This window comes from Myripristis murdjan, chromosome 9 (genome assembly GCF_902150065.1).
Source record: "Myripristis murdjan chromosome 9, fMyrMur1.1, whole genome shotgun sequence".
In the NCBI taxonomy this organism is placed as follows: domain Eukaryota; kingdom Metazoa; phylum Chordata; class Actinopteri; order Holocentriformes; family Holocentridae; genus Myripristis; species Myripristis murdjan.
In genome coordinates this window covers 903744-923900 of record NC_043988.1, presented here as the reverse complement: position 1 = coordinate 923900, position 20157 = coordinate 903744, and the positions used below count along the sequence as shown (strand labels likewise).

General features: G+C 40.8%; 1 protein-coding gene across 1 annotated transcript in view; it reads right to left on the bottom strand.

Moving 5' to 3' along the window:
* tncb (tenascin Cb) overlaps nucleotides 1-20157 on the bottom strand; it is an 85421-nt gene that overhangs the window by 24505 nt on the left and 40759 nt on the right. Inside the window, exons 9-13 of the mRNA XM_030060638.1 lie at nucleotides 18855-18944; nucleotides 16725-16988; nucleotides 8191-8466; nucleotides 2032-2304; nucleotides 337-459 (exon numbers count right to left, since the gene is read on the bottom strand). Of these exons, the coding sequence (XP_029916498.1) occupies nucleotides 337-459; nucleotides 2032-2304; nucleotides 8191-8466; nucleotides 16725-16988; nucleotides 18855-18944 (1026 nt within the window). The remainder of the gene's footprint in view (nucleotides 1-336; nucleotides 460-2031; nucleotides 2305-8190; nucleotides 8467-16724; nucleotides 16989-18854; nucleotides 18945-20157) is intronic.

Below are 20157 nucleotides of genomic sequence, written 5' to 3'. Positions count from 1 at the left end.
CTCTTGAACTCACATGTACGGCAGGTTTAATGGCCAAAAAACTGATTTAGAGGTAAGAGGTAAGTTTACAATTTGTATAGCTCTGAGATTGTTGAAGTCAAAACAACTGAACATATGTAAGATTAAGCAAAGCTCCCCCAGACACATTTCGACAGATTCCGTCATCATTTTTCATATTTCTGCAACTCTTGTTAAACAGTTACAGAGTGGAACAACATTTCAAGCCTACGCAGCTAACCCTAACCCATTATGTTGCAATAAGACAAACAAACAAGACTGTCACAGACAAGATTGCAACAAGATCTCCTTTGTGTCAGGACTGTGAGTGATACTGACCTCCGTGAGCAGGCACGTAGGTGACCTGGTAGCTGTCTACCCGGGCTCTCGGCACCACCCAGTGAACGGTGGCAGACGTATCGGTGACATCGGAGAATCGGACACCTTTGGGTGAGCCTAGATCTGTCATGGAACAAGTGAGCAGCAGGAGGGAGTGTTTAGCATGTGCACTGCCTTTTAAATGGACTAGACAAGTAGAACATACAATGTGTAACTGCATATCAGTAAATGCACAGCATCAACCAATTCTAGGGTGTATTTTCTGCTTTGGAAAACACTCCACCTTACATCAATGAGAAGACAAGAAAAGACACACATGTATTTTGTTATTGTAGCCTCGGCAGATCCACCACTGAAAGGCACTCGTTATATAGGAGAGAGAGAGGGAGAGAGAGAGAGAGGGAGAGAGAGAGTATGTGTGTGTGTGTGTGTGTGTAAGAGTGTGAGGTAGACAGACAAAGGGGCCTGGGGAGGCCAGAGCTCAAGGCGACACTTCCCAGCAACACTGAGCCACAGTATCTTGCGTGACAGACCTGGGGAGATTAACTTGCCCCCATTTCAACAAAACACAAAAGTAAAACATGTGCCACGCAACCCAAGAGTAAAGCCTCAGCCCCAGGCGGGACAGGGGACACAGCCACAGACACCCGGCCTATCTACACAGACACACACCAGCATATGGGGCCAGGCGGCCAGAGACAGCGCTCACTGGGACTGTGACAACTGGACAAAGACGACACAGGAAAAGAGCAGAGGAGCTCAGTGAATCTCCTGAGGAGGCTTCCACCAGCATGGGCTTTTCAACACTGATACTGATAGTTTTGGATTGGAGCTGTCAAAACTTCCATGTATTCAGTGTTTTCTCCCAGAATTGTGTGAGTGTGTGTGCGCGTGTGTGTGTGAAAATAGATAACTAGATAGATAGATATAGATAGCTAAATAACCCAAAATTGTTTGGCTTGGAACTATCATAATATTACTTAAGTCTCCATTAAGTTGAAACCTTTATAATACAAACATTTGATCAGTTCTGCACTAAATATGGAATTAACTGCATCATATCAAGTGAATGACACTGACTGACCGGTATTTTAATATAATTTGAATACATGTCCAAGACAATATTGCTAAGCCCTGAGTAGTTCTGTGCAGCACTAACACTGGCCTCTGCAGATTGCATGTTCACAGATACTGTAGAGTGGGGCTGTGATGAAAGGCTTGCTGGTGTTATCCACTGGAACCACTCAGGAGCTGACAGACAGGACAAGGATGAAACACTGAGATGAAAACACACCCCCCCCCACACACACAGATATACGCACATCCACTAATGCACAGTTGCTGAAACAAGGCACAAAATGCCAGAGCTGGTCTTAATCAAATATTTATGACTTTACAGGGGGCCTCCATTACAAGGGCTTAATACATTTCATTTCTGAAGATAAGTGGTTTCATTTTGCCAGATCGTAACATTAAGTGCCTTGGAAAAATACCATTACACTTTGTTACCAGGTTAGTAAACAAAAAAGATCTGCAAAAGACAAAAAGGACAAATGTTAGAATAAAAGTAATAATCACCCATTTTTCCATGCTGTTATCACAAGAATAAGAAGGTTCAGTATTTGGCACATAGGCTCCTAGTATCAATTCACAGCTCTGATTTCACAAAGTAGTGGATGGCAGGATACCGTGTACCTGTTCTCGCCACCTCGATTACAGATTTGGAGCGTTGTCCCGAAACGAGTCCAAAGATCTCAGTTTTGTACTCTGTGTCCTCATTCAGATGAGTGATAACTGCGCTCCGTTCCTCGCCGCCCAGGACCAGCTCATGCGGCTCACCTAGGCCACTAGTCTGGCTGGTCATGATCACAAAGGTGTCGAAGACGTCCTCTTCAGCTGTCCAGGCCAACCTAAAGCTCTCGGGGGTGACGTCAGAGACCAAGAGAGCCTCTACTTCTGGTTCGGTCTCTGTATGACAAAGGAAAGTCAGCTTTCCTCCTCTGTGGACCTGGAGTGCTTTGACATTTTTCTGAACATGGTACAAGAAATGACAGTGACAGCAGACCCCAGGTTTGAAGAGAGGAGCAAGAGAAAAACAATATAGTTTTTTTACAATCTAGAGAAAAATGCAGATAATATACAAAACAATAAATCCTGTTTTCTTTCTTTTTTTTTTTTTTTTCTAAAATTGAGCTTTTGATATAGCAACACACTGATAGAATTCTTTACATTTAGTCAATGCACCTGTCAAAGCCACTGTGGTTAATAAACCATAGAAACAAATGTGATATGGGATTTTGAAAGCCAGTAATGTTATTTTGGGATTGGAGCTGCCAATATTTGCACCCAGTATTCATTATCTTTAAAATTCACCCAAATATACAAAAAATGAAAAAGGATTCAGCAGATTCCTGAAAATGTTATTCTAGTCAGGGAGAAGAACATTCTGAAATGGTATTTAGTCAACCACAAACCAGCACAAAAACTAAAACTTCCCACTGAAATTCAAACTAATGAAATCCATTGAGGTGGGGCAAAGTGAGGAAGGTTTCATTGCATTCTTTTATAAAATGACACTTCTGAAGCTTCTAAGAAAATGATCCTCATCCTCATCCTCATATCCTCATGACATTTACTGATCCGTCCATCCATCCATTTTCCATACCTACTTATTCCTATTAATGGTGCCAGGGGGCTGGAGGTCACAAGTCCATCACAAAGTGATATTTGACTTTTACTAAAGGGATACGGACACATAATAATAATAAAAAAAATTACATTATTTCGCTTAGCCCCTAGCTGTTATGTAGGACAGTAGTGGTGCTATCTTCCTCTTCCTCTTACTAAGTGCTAGATATTGGCTGGATGCTCAAAATGCTAACCATCATCCCATCCTACCTGCTAACATTCCTAAAAAATTGCTTAATCGCCTTTATCCATTCAAAGAACATTTACAAGTGTTGTTTTTTGTAAACGAAGGCAAGGCCACATCCACATGTAAGACGCATAAGTTCTGTTCTCTCTCTCTCTCTCTCTCTCTCTTTCTCTCTCTCTCTCTCTCTATATATATATATATATGTATTCTCTTATATTCGCTTATGTGTATATATATATATATATAGAACAGAACTTATGCATCTTACAGTTTGCACTCTGCAAACATCTAAGTGTGTGTAGAGATGGTAGTTTGTACATATAGTGCTGCAAAAATTGCTAATGAACCAGTCATTAGTAGCAGCACAGGATGATAATGGCAGTGCAGACAGCAGGTTTCCCCAGCTGCTGGAGAAATGCTATGTAACTCCAGAGGATCCAACTGCTGCAGCTAACTAGCCCAAGAAACTTGTGGTAGCAGCACAGATGGATATATAGACCGGATAGTTCTTTTGAAGCAGTTGGGAAAGAGGTGGATATAAGTGAGCTCAGCACAGCCTCAGTAAACCCAGTGGCACTGCTCATTAAAACACAACACCAAATGTGAGGGTCTCAGAGGTCCCTGAACTGGCCTAAACCTCCTTTTTTTTATTTTTGGAGGAAAAAGCATAAGGCGTTTGTTGTGAGAAGGCGCAGTGGAAATGAGAAGCAGAGCAGACAAATCCTGGGGAGCTGTCACTCTTCATTAGCCACCAGGCGGCTTTAGCTGGCCACTGGAAGAGAGGGAGGGACACATCCATCAGAAAGAGCTAACATGTGCTAGGTGGCTAGGTGACCCCCCCACCACCCCCACCCCCCACCTCCCCCCAGGGACGCAATCACTATTCACAAAAGGGAGCCTGTTACTGGAGGAGGTCCGAGGCGCCAGCTAACCTGCTGAAAAAGGGTCTGCAAGCAGAAGCCTTGTCCTATTTCCAGTCTTGCCCGATAAATTTACAGCAGCTGCTGTTAATATGAATTACAGCTGAGCTTGTTCAGGGCACTTTCTACATCTGTCTGTGGTCCCCTCAATCATAGGTTTTAGATCACTCCAACTCACTTTTTGAATGTTTGCTCAGTGTTGGACTTGACTTTGTTGCGATATCTTCCTCCAGTGGACCCATGAATGCCTTCCATAACATGATCAAATTAGTCAGTGCTTGTATTGGCAATTTGGTGTGTTCTATGGATTAAGTGATGCTAATGTAAATGTTAAGATGGTTTTGCCATCCATTAGCATGCAGACAATGGGCCGAGTTGAGTGTATGCCATTTTCTGCATGGCCCTCGCAGCCCCTGGCACCCTAACACCAAAGCCCAGGGGCAATGGCAGCATGAGAATGAAGAGCAGTCCAGGCCTGAGGGAAGTGGGGATGCATACAGAAGAGAGGCCTCACACAAAGTGACAAAAGCGCCTCAGGGATTTTTTTTTCTTCTGTCAGCCTTCTCGTCTTTCTTCCACTTGACTGATCCTCATTGGCGAAATGCTGAATGATAATGTGATCGGATGCTAACATGGGAAAATGGTCAAATAGTGACAACCAATCCAGAAATTAGACTTTTTGACCTCTGTCAGCGGGAGTCTTTTTAGGAAGCAAAGGCTTTTACAAGGTGTTTTCTCATAGGTATTGCTTCATGTGAAGTGGTGATCATCAGGCATTATAAGGCATCAGCAGCACATTATAAGCATGTGCTTGCTAATCACACTCAGTCCACAATATCATAAGCTCAGTGTACAAAAAAATGTAAGGTTTACACTACTTTGAATAAACTCCCTCCATAAGTCTTGCCCTCTAGCCTCCTTGGACCTCAGCAGTAACTCTCTCTCCCAAATGCCCTTCGACATCATATCCATATCAAAAGAGCCTGATGGCTAGTTAGTGATTGTTTTGTTTAATGACTGCTTTTCTTTATGAACTGATTATTTTGAAATTTTAGATTGCATTTCCTTTAATTTCGTTTAATTAATTTCATTAATGCGAACTTACATTACACTATATAGTTCATGACGTGATATTAAGATAAATGCACGTCAATAATCAGATTGCATTGCAAGACAAGTTATCTGTATTATTAATTCTAACTTGTTTTAAGGCATCAAAGTGTTCTTCAAATAAACTGAAGGTAGAATATTGATCTTAAATTACATCTCTGTCTTGTCGATGTCATAACATTTCTCTAGAACAGAAGAAATCTATAGATTCAGCTCAGTGTCAGAAACATCACAACTCTCCACGGCCACTGCCACGTTCGTTTTCTTCTCTGAAATGAAGGTGTCATCAGAGAATTTGCTGACCGGCCAATCAGGCTTCTTGCACAGATTGAAGGCAAATGCTTGCCCAGGAAGGAGAACAGCTCCAGACATCAGGAAACACCACACAAGGGCTGGATCCCGGCTAAAGTCGTCCTAAGCCCCAGACATGTCACTTGACATGTACAGTATGTCAAACATTTTATCATCAACTCTTCTGCTGACACAAGTGTGATAAATGTTTGATTTTTTCCCCCTTGGTTGTTCCTGACTCATTTCCAGTGTGTGCTGGCCCTGGATCTGTTGACTGAATACAAAGCCAGTTTTCATCTAGAAACCCTTCTTTTACTTCTGAGTGCCATTGTGGCTGTTTAAAGCCTGCTCATTTAGCACATTTAATTATCTGCCTGTTAACCACTGATAATGACAGTGATGAGTGAGTTGGGTGGGTAAATCAGTACACGCATTGATTGCAGCCCAGTAGCCTACATTACACAGGAGCCACCCTGCTCACAAAATAGAGCTGGTGCTGTTTCACTTCAGATTCCTACCAGCAGGGAGACCGACAGCTTAAGTTGGAGCAAAAGCAGCTATTCAGCAGGGCTAATATTGACTGAATGGGTTTTGTCTGGGTGGTGTGGCTGAGTGTTAGCTCATTTAACATCCTTGCATGAAAAAGGGATGTATCTGAAGAATGGCCAATGAGAAGGTGAACGGATTGTGTGCAGTGTCTGACTGGCAAGGAGAATTTGCTTAACCAAGGAACAATAATTTCTACCACAGTGGCTTAGAGGTAGATTGGCTTTCTGTAGCATGTTACAAATAGTCTTCTTACACTGAAGTAAAAATGTTTGTGCTTTGATAATGGGAGTCCAGAGCTTTAAATTCGCCCATAGGGATAAACATTCCAAATTATCTTTATCAAAAATGGAGCCTTTTATAGTGGTATGAAGACTGTTTTGACCCAGTGGCGTTGTTAGACCTGGGCATCCTGGGCTGCAGCTTCGAATGTTTGTTTCATTTGGAAAAAGTTGGCATTCTAATGTAAAGCAGTGGAACTTTACTTTGGTGCTTCAGCAAGAGGGGGAAGTAATAAAGTGGTACCTAGTAGAACAATACACATGCTCCTGCTGACACAGTCCCCTCTCCTCATTTCTCTATTTTGTGCCTTCTCCTCTCCTCTCTCCTCTCTCCTTGCATCTCCTCTGTGCCTCCTTGGCAAGGAAAGGAGGAGAGGCAAGAAGATGTGTGTGTGTGTGTGTGTGTGTGTGTGTGTGTGTGTGTGCGTGTGTGCAAATGTGAGATTGTGAAGCAGGACTTTGCAAAAAATCTGGTGGTGGAGTCAGCTGACCTGGCGGATCAGGGACTGGTTATATTATAAAAGTTTGAAATTTCTTTCATAAAATAGAATATAGTGAATGAAAGAATGATTTAGTTTAGTTTGTTTTTTTTTAAGGAAATCCATGCATAGGCCTTGTTGCTGTTGTTGCAGCAGAATGAACAATGTAAGAACAATGAACAATGCCCAATAAATGACATAGCATTCTATTACTACTAATATACTCCTGATCAAAATTTTAATTTTAAATTGCAAGAATTTACATTCAGCAGAAGCTTAAAATTGATTAAGATTGCTCCTCTGGCACAGTGTGCATTTTAGAGTTTCCTAGTCTCGTAAAATCATTTTGTGTCATATAATGGCCTCTGTATTATTATACGTGTTATGTTACAAGTTTGTTGGCAAAACCCAGTGATTCACGAGGCTAAGCCCCTGATGGCCTCAGAGCCTAGCAACGCCTGGCCACAAAGCCTTATGAAGGTCACTGTGATCAACCTGTCTTTAACATTGAGTTCATGTAAAGTTATTTTTCTAAATTGTGCTTATAAGTTGAAATCATTTCTACTACAGTGTATTAGAGGCACTGCAGCAAGAAAAAAAATTACAGAGCTGGAGGAGGTGGGGTAATATTCAGAGAAAAAAAGTCAAGTTGTAAATTTACAAAAAGAAAAACTTAAATATTCTCTGAGATTAAAGTGGTAGATTTACAAGAAAACTTGAAAATCCTGAGATTACAAAGCCACAAATTTGCAAGAAAAAAACTAGATGACAGATTAACGTTGTAAATTTATGAGGAAAAAACTTCTTAAAATACTTTTTCTTATACTATGGGATTTATTAACAAGGAAATCGTGATGATTTTATCCCAAAATCACGATATTATCATCAGCATCCAGACTGTAAAGAGACATTACCATGGCTTGGACCTATTCAGAAAAAAACAAAACTGTGAAACTATTTTTCCAAGTTTTTTCCTCTTTTGTATCTTTAAAATCTCAGAATGTTTTTTTTTGTTTGTTTGTTTGTTTTTTCACTTTTTACCACTTAAATCTCAGAGAATATTTGTTTTTTTCCCCCCATAAATTTACCACTTTAATCTAGGAAATTATCTTTTTCTCAGATTATTAACGCCCCTCTCCTGGCTCTGTAAAATTTCATCATCGAAATGATCTCAACTTATAAGTATATGAAATTTCCACACAATTATCAAAAAAGTAAAGAAAACATATAAGAAAATGACCAAAACCAGAAGACAAAGTTGTCAAAAAAAAAAAATGTAAAAATGAAACCCTCCACCTGTCTGTAGCAGAGGAAGAAAGCAAAGGGAGAGAGAGAAGCCCCAGCACTGATACCTGTGATGGTGTCTGCATAGACGGGCTCTAAGAGGGCCCCCCTGTACACCCCATACAGGTTAGCCCTGTACCAGGTAGTGGGGGACAGGCCAGAGATGGCAAGGCTGCGAGCATCAGTGGGCACCGTGTGGTTTTGCCACTCAGCACCTGTCTCTGCGTCGGAAACCTCAACCAGAAAGGATTCAAATGCCCCTTCCTTGGCAGACCAGGACAGGACGAAGCTGTCCCATGATAGATCACTGACAGTGACATTTGCCACCACAGGCTTCTCCTCTTCTGGGTGACAACAAACATATCAACACAATGTTATAGGACTGACAAACTGTATGAAGACAGCAGGGTTAGACCGATGTGTTTTCCAGGGCCGATGCCGATGTTAATATTGATTTTTGGATTGAAGCTAGTGATGTTTTATGCTAATATTTTGTGCTGATATTCAACGTTTTTCTTTTCTTTTTTTTCTTTTTTTTTGTCAAATAATTCCAAAACATCCCAAGGGTTCTGTGGTTTTCTCTTGGGTCAAACGTTATATGTGACACTTTTTTATGCAACTTCAGAGAAGTTTCAAGGGAGCTGCACTATGTATTGGCCCATGCAATTACCTGAAAACTTGCATGAAACTTGCATGAAAGGTTGAAACAATGTGAACCTTATGCAACAAGGTTTGCAACCTGTCGTTTTAAAGGTTCTGGTGGTCTTTCGAAAATGCAGACCGCCGCACACAGACGTCTGTCTCGACATGAAACTTTAACAAGGAAATTTGGGTTATTGAATATGTTAAAGGTTAGTTCATTTGTATTGATACCAGCCTGACTGTCATAAATTCGGCCACTGGCCAATTGTGGTAACTTCCAAGCCAATTAGCAGTTATTCTCACCTGCAGTCCTTGCCTATATGCAGGGCCGGCTTTTGGCATAGGCGATATAGGCAATTGCCTAGGGCGCCGTCTGCTGGAGGGGCGCCGCTAGCGGCCGGAGGGGCGCCAGCAGCGGGATTGTTGACCGGGGGGGGGTAGGCATGGAAGGGCGCAAGGGAGTAATTTTGTCTAGAGCGCCAACACAGGTAAAGCCGGCACTGCCTGTATGCGGTGCCTCCTTAGTTCCTTTTGTAACTGATCACTTATGGGGAAAAAACACTGCAATGATCTGATCTGTCCTGTTGTTTCACTCTCTGATAAATGACATGCGGTTCACAATTTAAGAATAGGCTAATGATAAATATCACTGCTCTAATTAATTTCATTGATTGGGGCACGTGGTTGTGATTGCATTTAAGATATATACGTTCATGCAAAGGTTTAGTTGCATGATCTTACAGCAACAGACAATTAAGAAATGCAGCTACGTTGCATGAAAAAGTTTCATGTGTAATGTCGGCCTTCAAGCTGTTTTTTTGTCAGGGTAGAAAAGTCTCTGAAACAGCTTTTATACCAGTGCTTAAACTCTCCACTGGAATCTAATAGGCACAACATGAAATTAAAACACAGTATGTATCCCATCATCTGATTGAAGGTTCATTAACAACCAGCTTTGGCTCCATGTATCGGTCTAACCCTGGAACACAGTCAAACAGATCCAGAAGATGCTTGGAACCTCCCTGTTGACATTGGTGCAACATATATATACACTTTCAAACATATTAAACAAAATATACTGTCATCTAAATACAAGACTGAGCATCTGCTCAACAGAGGAAGAGTCGTGTACAGTATCAGCTCTATTTACTGTACATTAAGGTGATGTCTCCTGAAAAAATGTAGAAGCAATTGCCATTGATTATCTCTCACTTGTATTTCAGTCATTTTGCTTTGCCATGGAGAGAAATATGCCGTTATTTACACTGCAAAAAGCCAGGGTGAACAAACAGCCTCGTTATCAATGGGTATATGCCTATAGCCACCGCCTCTACATTAGTGTATAAGTGGGAAAAGAGAAAGTAAAAGATAAAAAGCAGCAGACATGCTGATGCAGCTTGTGCGCATTAATGGCTGTGAATGAGCCATTAACATGGGAGGATGCAGCATAGCCCTGCCAGCATGGTACAAGTACTCTGTCCACTTCAAACCCAGTAGAGAAGCCATGCAGTGCCATGTGCAGCAGCCCATAATTGTCAGTCCATTGTGTGCACAAGCATTCAAGAGTGCAGATTAGAAAGAGAAGAAGATAGATGATGCAGGTAAACGTCAAGTCTGCCATTATCCTCTTTTCAGTCCATGGCAGAGTGGAGAGCAAATGGAATAGAAGACAATAGGGATGAGAAGCAATGAGATGGGATGGACGACCTTTGCTGGAATCAGCTGATCACCGCTTATGAGAGCTCACATGGGAGAGGAGAGTGTATTCAGGAAGCTGCAGAGTGCACCGACTGGGAGGATGTGAGTCAGCTTTGTGTTCAATATTGCTAATGAGTTTGCATGAAGCTGTCTGGAAGACAGACAGAACTTTCCGCAAAGCTCTTTTGATTCTTTCTGAGGTAGCATTTTAAGCAGCACCCTGCCATTTTGAATTTAATTTGGCTGTATTTTTTCACAAAAACCTCTTCAGTTTGTCACAAGGCTTGTTGTTAGCTGGACTTTGGTTTCAGTGGAAGCTGCTAACGATGCTAAGCTGACCACTTTGGGGAAAGTGAAGGCAACAATTGAAACTTCTCTGCTTAAAAGTCCATACCGGTGATTCTGCATGTGTAAGAATATTATCTAAAAATGTATTTACTTCACGTTTTTGCTAATCTTTTCCCAAAGCAAGTATTTTAGATTGTATTTTAGAAGTCCAACATCATTTTCCCTCTCTTTTATCCAGCTATAGGTCTCCATTAATTCCACCACCATATGAAAATTAACTTTCAGAGACTTCAAATTTTCTTCACACCACTATTCCGTCACTGTAATAACGTTACCCACATTCGTTTTTCTAAAAGCAGCAACACAACAGTGTTGCAGCTTGTGTGTTTTGATGACTTGAATCGCTTAAAGCTGGGTTGAGTGGAATGGTCTCAGAAAAAAAAAATTAAATTAAATTACTGTGACTTATCAAGATGTTAGTGATGACAAAGGGATTGATTCTGAATATATTCTTCCGGGTAAGATGTCTTACAAGGAGTTGTCTCTTCATCTACACAGGCGCCATTCTTTAGGCTGTATCGGATACAGTTTTTAGCATTGTTTTTGACTGGTTGCTTTGGGCAATGCACATTGATGTGACTGGCAGAAGAGAGGCAGTGCAAATTCAAACAAGAGAACCAGTCAACCATGCCTGCAAGCAGATGGCCACGTCAAGGCAGTTTGTTTTAGTGATCTACATAATTGTGATTTGTTTTGGTGGTCATGCTTAAAAATCAAAACAATCTAACCTTAATTCAAATTTATAGAAATTATATAGAAAAACTTGATATTGACTGCTGTTGTAAGGTTTTCACTGTCTGGTTTTTATGACACTTCAGCTTTATTGTCCAACATTTTTTTTAGAAAGTAATGAAAGAGTACTCAAATGCAACAAGTTACATTTTTAACAGGGTAACTAGTAATTTGTAACCTGTTACATTTCAACAGTAACACTGGTAATCTGCAATACACAGGCTGAACATTCAAAATCACTGGTATGGTGCTGTGCAGTATGTCTGATCACTAAAAACAACAGGCCCATATTCAGAATATGGCAGCATGCCTTTATAACTTGAGTAAACCCATAAAACCCATATGTTGCATCCTCCCCATTTTTTGAGCCACCATCCACAGCTGTATACTGTTTCATATATGCACATAAATAAGTTATACATATGCAGTATGTTCAAATGGGTTATACATATGTATCCAGAACAGCATATGTTTGGCTCATATATGACAATATATGTAACATATATGATAACATTTCTGCAGTTCATATGTGCGAGTTCCATGTTAGAATATATTTTTATTAGATATAAAATAAAACTGCAAATTTGAAACACATATTGGAAATTATTTATCTTGATTGCCTTTCTTCATATTAGTATTAGTCATGGTAACACATGCATGATGAGAGTTGTGTATAGATACCGAATGAGTTGGCATGACATCAGGCCATTTAGTGGACTTTGCTTCAAGCACAGTATAGAACTACAAGCATACACATTTTCAGTGTTGTATGTAAAGAGATAGTTCATCCATTTTAAAAAGAATTCCCCCTAGCTGTTACATAGGACAGTAGTGGTGCCATCTTCCTATTTATATACACTCAGTGGCCACTTTATCAGATAGACCTGCTCAGTCTAATGAAGTTCAATGCAGCAGCTCTGCCATAAATTCTACCTTTTAAGAAAGTTTATAATGTTCAATTTTTGTTGACATTGTCAAGAATGTGTGAATTTACATATATGTTTATTACTGAGATTATAGTTTGCAGAGGTCTTGTACTGGACAACATTATATTGAGAGGTGTTTCTAATTTTGTCCTCCCTATTTATATACATGAGGGGGACAGAATAGTAGAAACAGCTCTGAGGTTCTGATGCAGTCCAGTCCAACAGCAGCACTATGAGCTCAATGCTAAACATAGAACTGAATGAACAGCTCTATTACTGTGGCAAAAAGAAAACCTAAGCACTATAGGCATCATAAAAGTAAATATTAGCGCAGAACATCTGTATGGGATTCTATTAGATTGTGCAGGTGTAGCTAAAAAAAAAGTGGTCAATGAATGTATGTTTTTTCCTTTTTTATTTTAAACACTCAACATTTTTTACACCATTCTGCCCTGCAAAAAGTCTGCTATATATCATCAAACTCAGACTTTGTTTATTTAACAATTTAAGTGGATTAAGGTATTTCTTAAAGATTTCTTTTAAAGAATGTTAGCTGGGGGAAAAGTTGACTTTAATGGCAGGAGGCTAACAGCTAGCATGTGGAGCATCCAGCCAGTATCCAGCACTCAGTAACAATGAGAGGAAGATAGCACCACTGCTGTCCTACACAACAGATGAAGGGGAAGTTAAATAATATCATTTTTTTCAAAATGGGTGAACTATCCCTTTAGGCCCCTCACACAGGTTTAGTGCATTGTTCTATCCATTGAGCTGCACAGAAAACTGAACTTTGAAACCTATAGTTGTTAGTGACTGAACATGCACGCCAGTTATAGCCCCCCTGTCATACTTTGTGTTCCCTATTCTCCTGTGTGGACAACCAACTGGTCACGCAATATCATCATGTGAAACAACACAGAAGAAGAACAAATGTTGTGCACTTGAGAAACAGCCTTGTAAAGAATGATTTCAAATTCATCCAGATGTTTGGCCATCACTGAGTGGGCAGTATTTTTTCCTTTTCTATAGTTATTTTCCCACTGTCATGACAAAAGGACACATTGCACATTTATCTCTCTCAGCTGATGATACACCCCACAGCATTACCAGCATATGGCAGAAGAAGCATTGTCTGCGATACTGTATTTCCAGTTCTCATGGGTTTATCAGACAGATATGACTATGCTTTGACTATTTTCACAATAGTTGCAAAAAGAGCTGTTCAGCACAACGTTCAGCAAAAATATGAGCATGTTCAATGAATGCCATTTTTTTTAATACATTAATGCACAACACTGCCAATGGCTGGATAAAAGGTAGGAAAAATGATGTTAAAGTTCTGAAATACAATTGCTTGCTTTGAGAAAAGATCAGCAGAAATATGAACACTTTTGTAGATATTACGCCAAACATGCATATTTCAAAGCCAACACCAAAGGCCCTGATGGCTGATGGCCAATACTTTATGTTTTTAAATTGATTTGCATGCCAAAAATCATGGGACACTAAAACAATCCATTGAAATCAGTCAGATTAATGAATTAGTTTTAGGTGGATCAGCTGCTTTTCAAGCAGCGGTGATGCAGGTCTTATTGGACATGACACTTTTGAGGACAAAAATGGCAGAAGTATTCAATATTGACAGGCCATTATCTAATTCTTAATAAAAGAACATTTCAGTCCAGTATCTTGGTAGTAGAGTAGTAATCAAACACGTGTCTTCAGTTTGAATTGTACATGCGCTTATTGAATGGCTGGACTACTGCTTCAGGCATTATCATTTCCACATGCCCATTCTCATCGTCCCCTGAGTCTTCCGATTACACAAAGGCTGTCCACAACTCCAGTCCCTGAATCAAATGATTATCTTAAGTTATGATAATCCTACCTTTTGTGTCCTGATTCCCCGGTTTAACATTGGTTTGTGTCTCCATCCCTGATTGTACTTCTGAAACTACCTTCCATTTGCAGTGACAAAGCTTGAGTTTTGAAGGATTTCTTGCTGGCTCACCACAGAGTTACTTCTGAAAGTCATTTAATACTTTCGATGGCCCAAAGATTGTCAGACAAAACTAGAGCACACCCCTTCACCCCCCAACCTCATGTCACCCCACCTCTCCTCTTCAATCCCTCTATGCCCTTGTAAACGAGTGCACTCTGTGTTTGTGCTATGTGTCTGGAGATGATAAAGGCTGCAGATCGGTTGGTGCTGCGGATTAGCTGGCTGGTGATTTCGGAGACAATGTTTTAACAGGAGTCCCAGCATGTGGCCTTTTATCTGACAGAGCCACAGTTCATCCTGGTCAAATCACACAAAACCAGAGGGGAGCAGGGCTCATGCCAACAATTATCACATGAAAGAACAGTGTGCACACATGTCCATACAAGTACCCACCCAGCAAAATACACATATTCACCAGCAAACACCTACACACTCACGTTCACCCTGTCTCTCTCTAAGCCACTCTGTCATTAACACCACATGAGCACGCAGACAAGTGGACATATAGAACAGACACATATGCACATATGAACACACATACACACACACGCAACATACACACACACACACAGAGAAACCTCTATTCTGCATGTCTTGGCAGCATGCCATCCAAAAATGCAACAAAAGACGATTATTCCAAATCTCACTGACTTTTCCCTCATGCCATATCGATTTTTGCCCATAGCCATGCATTTAATGGGCACTCCTTGCATAAGTGAGGGATTTGTTTCTGAAATGTTTGGTTTGGAGGTACTCCGGCCGCAGCATGAAAACTATGTCACAATCATCTCTCTCATCTGTCTTTCCTTGTTTTGGTAAAAAAAAAAAAAAAAAAAAAAAAAGTAAAATAAACCCACATGCTGCAAATGCAAGACTGGGGGTGGGGTGGTAGCAGTGTGGGGTTAGACACAGAATGACTTACAGTGAGAAGCTAACAATGAATTCAATTCATTCCCTTGGTTTGGCTGTAGTACTGCAGGACAAAAAAATGAACCTGTGGTTAATGAGGACTAGTCTCCATACCCTCACACCATCAGCAAAAAAACCTCTTGGAAAACAGAAGGCTACATTCAAAAGAACCTCTGTCTGAGACACATTTCATGGCCAACTGTGCTGCATATCGACAAACTCAGATGTGAACAAGACTTTGCCTGTTTCCTCCACCCAGTTAAAAGACATGTCATCCAAAACAGGATTCATTTTGTTAAACAGCCTGGCCCGGTTTTTGTTAGTTTGGCGTTGAATTTATTTTGACAGAAATGGCTTTATTTCTTTCTATGACCCCAGTAATGTCATCTGTAAGAGTCACGCTGAGGCTACTGTCACACCCACCATGTTTAGGCCAGATGAACTGTATCCTGGTTCATTTGTGTAGGTGAGAGTGCCCTAGGCATCAATCATCATTGTGGATCAGTTCCAGGTAACCTCACCAACTCAACAAAATGTGGGCTGAGAGAGAAATTTACAGCCCATCGCCCTCTGTTGGAATTGGACATAACTTCTTTGGAAAACCTTGCCTTGCACATCTGGCAAGGTGCCGGATGGAGTACGCAGACAAGAGGAAGTTCAGGATATTCCTTTTATTATGAATTAAATGAATGAAAGCCAAATGTATGGCGCTGAGTTGAGTTGGTTGAGGAGTGTTGTTTTTCTGGGTTTCAGTGTGAAGCTGAGACCTAGCCACAGACAACATAGACGGTATAAAAGTATATATACAGTCTATGACAAACTGACATTGCCTAGATAGCTAGACAATGTTTGCATTAGACTGCCAGTGTTTTTAGCCAGTAAACTAATTTTGGGAGTCAGTGTTTGCAGTAACTTTTAAGCGTCCTCTTAAAACATTACTGTTGTCATTTGTTGTAATTGCAGCAGCACTTTCTAAATGCTGCAGATTCTTATTTTGTGTTGTGTCGTCGTCGTGTTGTGACTTTGCACTGCATTTGTCTATTTGCATGTCATTTCTTAAGCTGCAGTGTGCTGAGCTCACGGGGCCATCTTAAAACTGAACCAAATTAAAGCATGACAATGTACAGTCTCTGAACAATGTAAAATCTGGATTAACAGCTGCACAGTTATCAGTGATTTGCTGCCGGTTGTGCTGCTGATTTGAATCCAGACTCCTTCTGATTCCAGACATTTCAGAAAACTTATTCAAACATGTATCAAACATGTAGCTTTGCAATTTGGCTATGAGCCTTGTTCTGGAAGCTCATGAAGTGGAATGGTACATGAAAGGTGTGAAAGCACTGACCTGTGGGTGCTGAGATGGTGGCCGGGGCACTCATCCTCCGGCCTCTGTCAGCAGTGATGCTGATGGTGTACAACATGCCAGGCGTCAGGTTTCTCAGCGTGTGCGACTCAGAGCTGCTGGGCAGCATAGCTTCCGCCTTGTGGCCATCAGCGGACACATATACCAGCTTGTAGGAATCCAGTTTGGCCAGTGGTCTCCTCCACTCCAACATCATGGTGGTCTCTGTCACCTCGGCCACTGTCAGGTCTTTAGGAGCATCCAGAGCTGATGGTGGATGGAGGATTAAGATCTGAGACTACACAGCAATATATTCAATTAAGAGGAGGTGAAATGGACTAAGATGAAATTTGAATGTATAATACATGGAGTATAAGGACACTACAGTAACTATAAACTGACATTTTATGGTAAATAGTGATAGACCAAACAGACATAGCAAAGAGTGCTACCTACAGAAACTCAAACATCAACAGAAAGTCCATGGAAAAACATGACATGACAGTGCTGGATGCACTGTTTGGTTGACAACTGATCTTTGGACAATGCAAAACAAGCCAAAAAATGACTGCATTAAGTAGAAATGTATGAATAAAAGTATGAACAATAAAAGAGATTTTAAAAAATAATAGCAATGAAAATGAATGAAAAACGTGCAAACAATGTGAAAAGTAATGTCAAAAATATGAAATTATCTCAGTGTGAATAAGTGAAAAATATCAAGAGTCATGCAGTAATATCAAGCAAGAAGGATAAGGATATCTGAAGAAAGCAAAATCAGCATATGAACTTAAAGCTTATACACGTGCAAAATGAGTATCCTATTCATGTTAAAGGACCATATCAGTGATTTTGCATGTTTGGTGTAATATCTACAAAAGTGTTCATATTTCTGATGATCTTTTCTCAAAGCAAGCAATTGTATTTCAGAACTTTAACATCATTTTTCCTACCTTTTATCCAGCCATTGGCAGTGTTGTGCATTAATGTATTAAAAGAATGGCATATGCTCATATTTTTGCTGAACGTTGAGCTGAACAGCTCTTTTTGCAACTATTGTGAACTGGCACAACACTGGCCATTGGTTTCCATTCATTCCACTACAATATGAATATTAACATTGAAAGACTTTCTTCACACCAGCATTCCATCACTGTAATAACGTCATCCACATTAGTAAGAGACTGTCTCTATACTGGACAACAGTCCCCTGGGAAATACTTTGCACTACAAATTATCAGTTCCTTGGTTTATGAATGGCAACGACTTTGTAAGCCACAGGAGCAGAACCAGTGGTGTAGTCTAGTTTATTCTAGTGGGTATAGGCGCGCGCACATGCATGCGCACACATGCACGCGCGCGCACACACACACACACACGCGCGCTTTCTGAACCGTTAACGTTAGCTCCAGCTGTAGTGTCCCCCGAAGCAGCAGTATTCACAGGACAAGCAGCAGCTTATTGAAACACTGAAATACGTAGTGTCATTTGGTTTTGCTTTCTTTTCATTTCATTTCTCCACTGACTAGCGTTGGACCGTTTGAGGTTGTTGACTCGTGCCCCTCTTCAAGCCATACACCTTTTTCCCACCATATAACTTCACTGCTTCCTTAGTAGTTTACGTAGGGTTCACGTAACGCCTGATGGAAGCCCCTATGGTCAAAAAGAGCCCGCTTCGTAACACAGAGAAGGCGACTTTATGAACGGGAAAGTGAACGTTATGTCAAAAAAAACATACTGATACGTATCTCTGCGCATTTTGAAGTGGTTATACGGAAATTCGCGACCTTTTCTAGTGGGTATACGGCGTATACCTGCGTATCACGTAGACTACACCCCTGAGCAGAACATTATAAGGTGGATATTTCAACCAAAAAGTTAAATTTTTCAACTCAGGCGTTTCGATTATTTGTTGTCAAATCTTTTGTACCCCTGCACGAAATGCAATATGGTTTGTTGCTATGTAAAATGCAGGTAAACTGTAGTAAATGGGACAACCATTCAGAATCACTAGTATGGTCCTTTAAGAGGTCACCAAAGGACCAGATTACATGCGGCACACCAACTCCAATATTAATGGGTATTTCTCCTGTTGTGTATAGCTGTGTGACACAGCACATGAAGGCACCTCACCAGTCACTGCATTCGTGGTGGTAGGAAGACTTTCACGTTCATCCTTAACAGCTGTCACGCCCATTCCATACTCTGTGCCAGGTCTCAGGCCTACATAATAGAGGAAAATAAAAATGAAAAAGAAATATATGTGTTTTGTTTGTGCAAATCCACAGAGGGGTTGCCAAATGAGCAATAGCGAGGCTCTCCAGAGAAGTGGCCAGCTGATGATGAAGTGGCCAGCTAATGGCTCCAATGCCAATGACAAACACAGAATGCACTCAAGTGTCGTGATTGCACAATAGATTGTGGTCTAATTGCATTTTATAGTAAGTTTGGGTTTTCAGTGGGACATCAGTATTGTATTTGATTGATGGATCTATAGTGCCATTGTCATGGGCCAGAAACACTATTTGCCATGATACAGCAGGCTTTGGAGACACTTTGGTCTCCACAATTAAGCCTTCTCCCAGTCTGATGGCCTCTAATTCTTTTATTAACTCCCACAGAGGTCATCTAATGCACAGTCTTGCAGCATGAAATTACACCTAATGCCCAGGAAACTCATTATCAATAAAATCATGGGCGTGAAGGCAATTACAGATAATAACTGTGTGAAAGAACTGCTGAGGTGTGTATAGAGTAGAGGGGGATGTCAGCTGAATGGACACAGCACTTTATTTTCAGGGGATGGGCCTCCCAAGGACAAAGAATTGGCCCAGACAAAGACACTATTACGTTTTTGGAAGCCTTTCTCTCTCTCTCTCTCTCTCTCTCTCTCTCTCTCTCTCTCTCTCTCTCTCTCTCTCTCTCTCTCTCTCTCTCTCTCTTTCTCTCTCTCTCTCTCTCTCAGGGTGCTTAATCCTTCCATGCAATGGTGCATGGTTCAGAGAAAAAAACAAGAAACAAAAACAAAAAAACATGAGCCTCAAAGCATAGCTTTATAATGGCAGTGGTGCTGATAGAAGAAAACAAGACTGCTCTCCTTGTTTGACCAAGATCTCACACTGAAAGTAGCACTGTTATTCTATTTGAAGACTGAATGCCAACCCCCACCCTCCACCCCCCAGCCCCCCTCTTGGCTGGATATCTAATAAAGTAGGCTTTTTGTTGATAGATAAACATTTCATGACACTAAACAAAAGCAACCCAATTTGGAAATGAGCACACAAAATGTAACACTGACCATTTAAGACAGGGGTACTACAGGCACTTGGCTGGAGAATTAGCAGGGTAAACACTTTATACTGTATATTTTTTTTCCCACAAATCTTTTTCAGCTGTGTCATTTGGATGCAAAGTGGCTCTGAACTCATGTAAACTC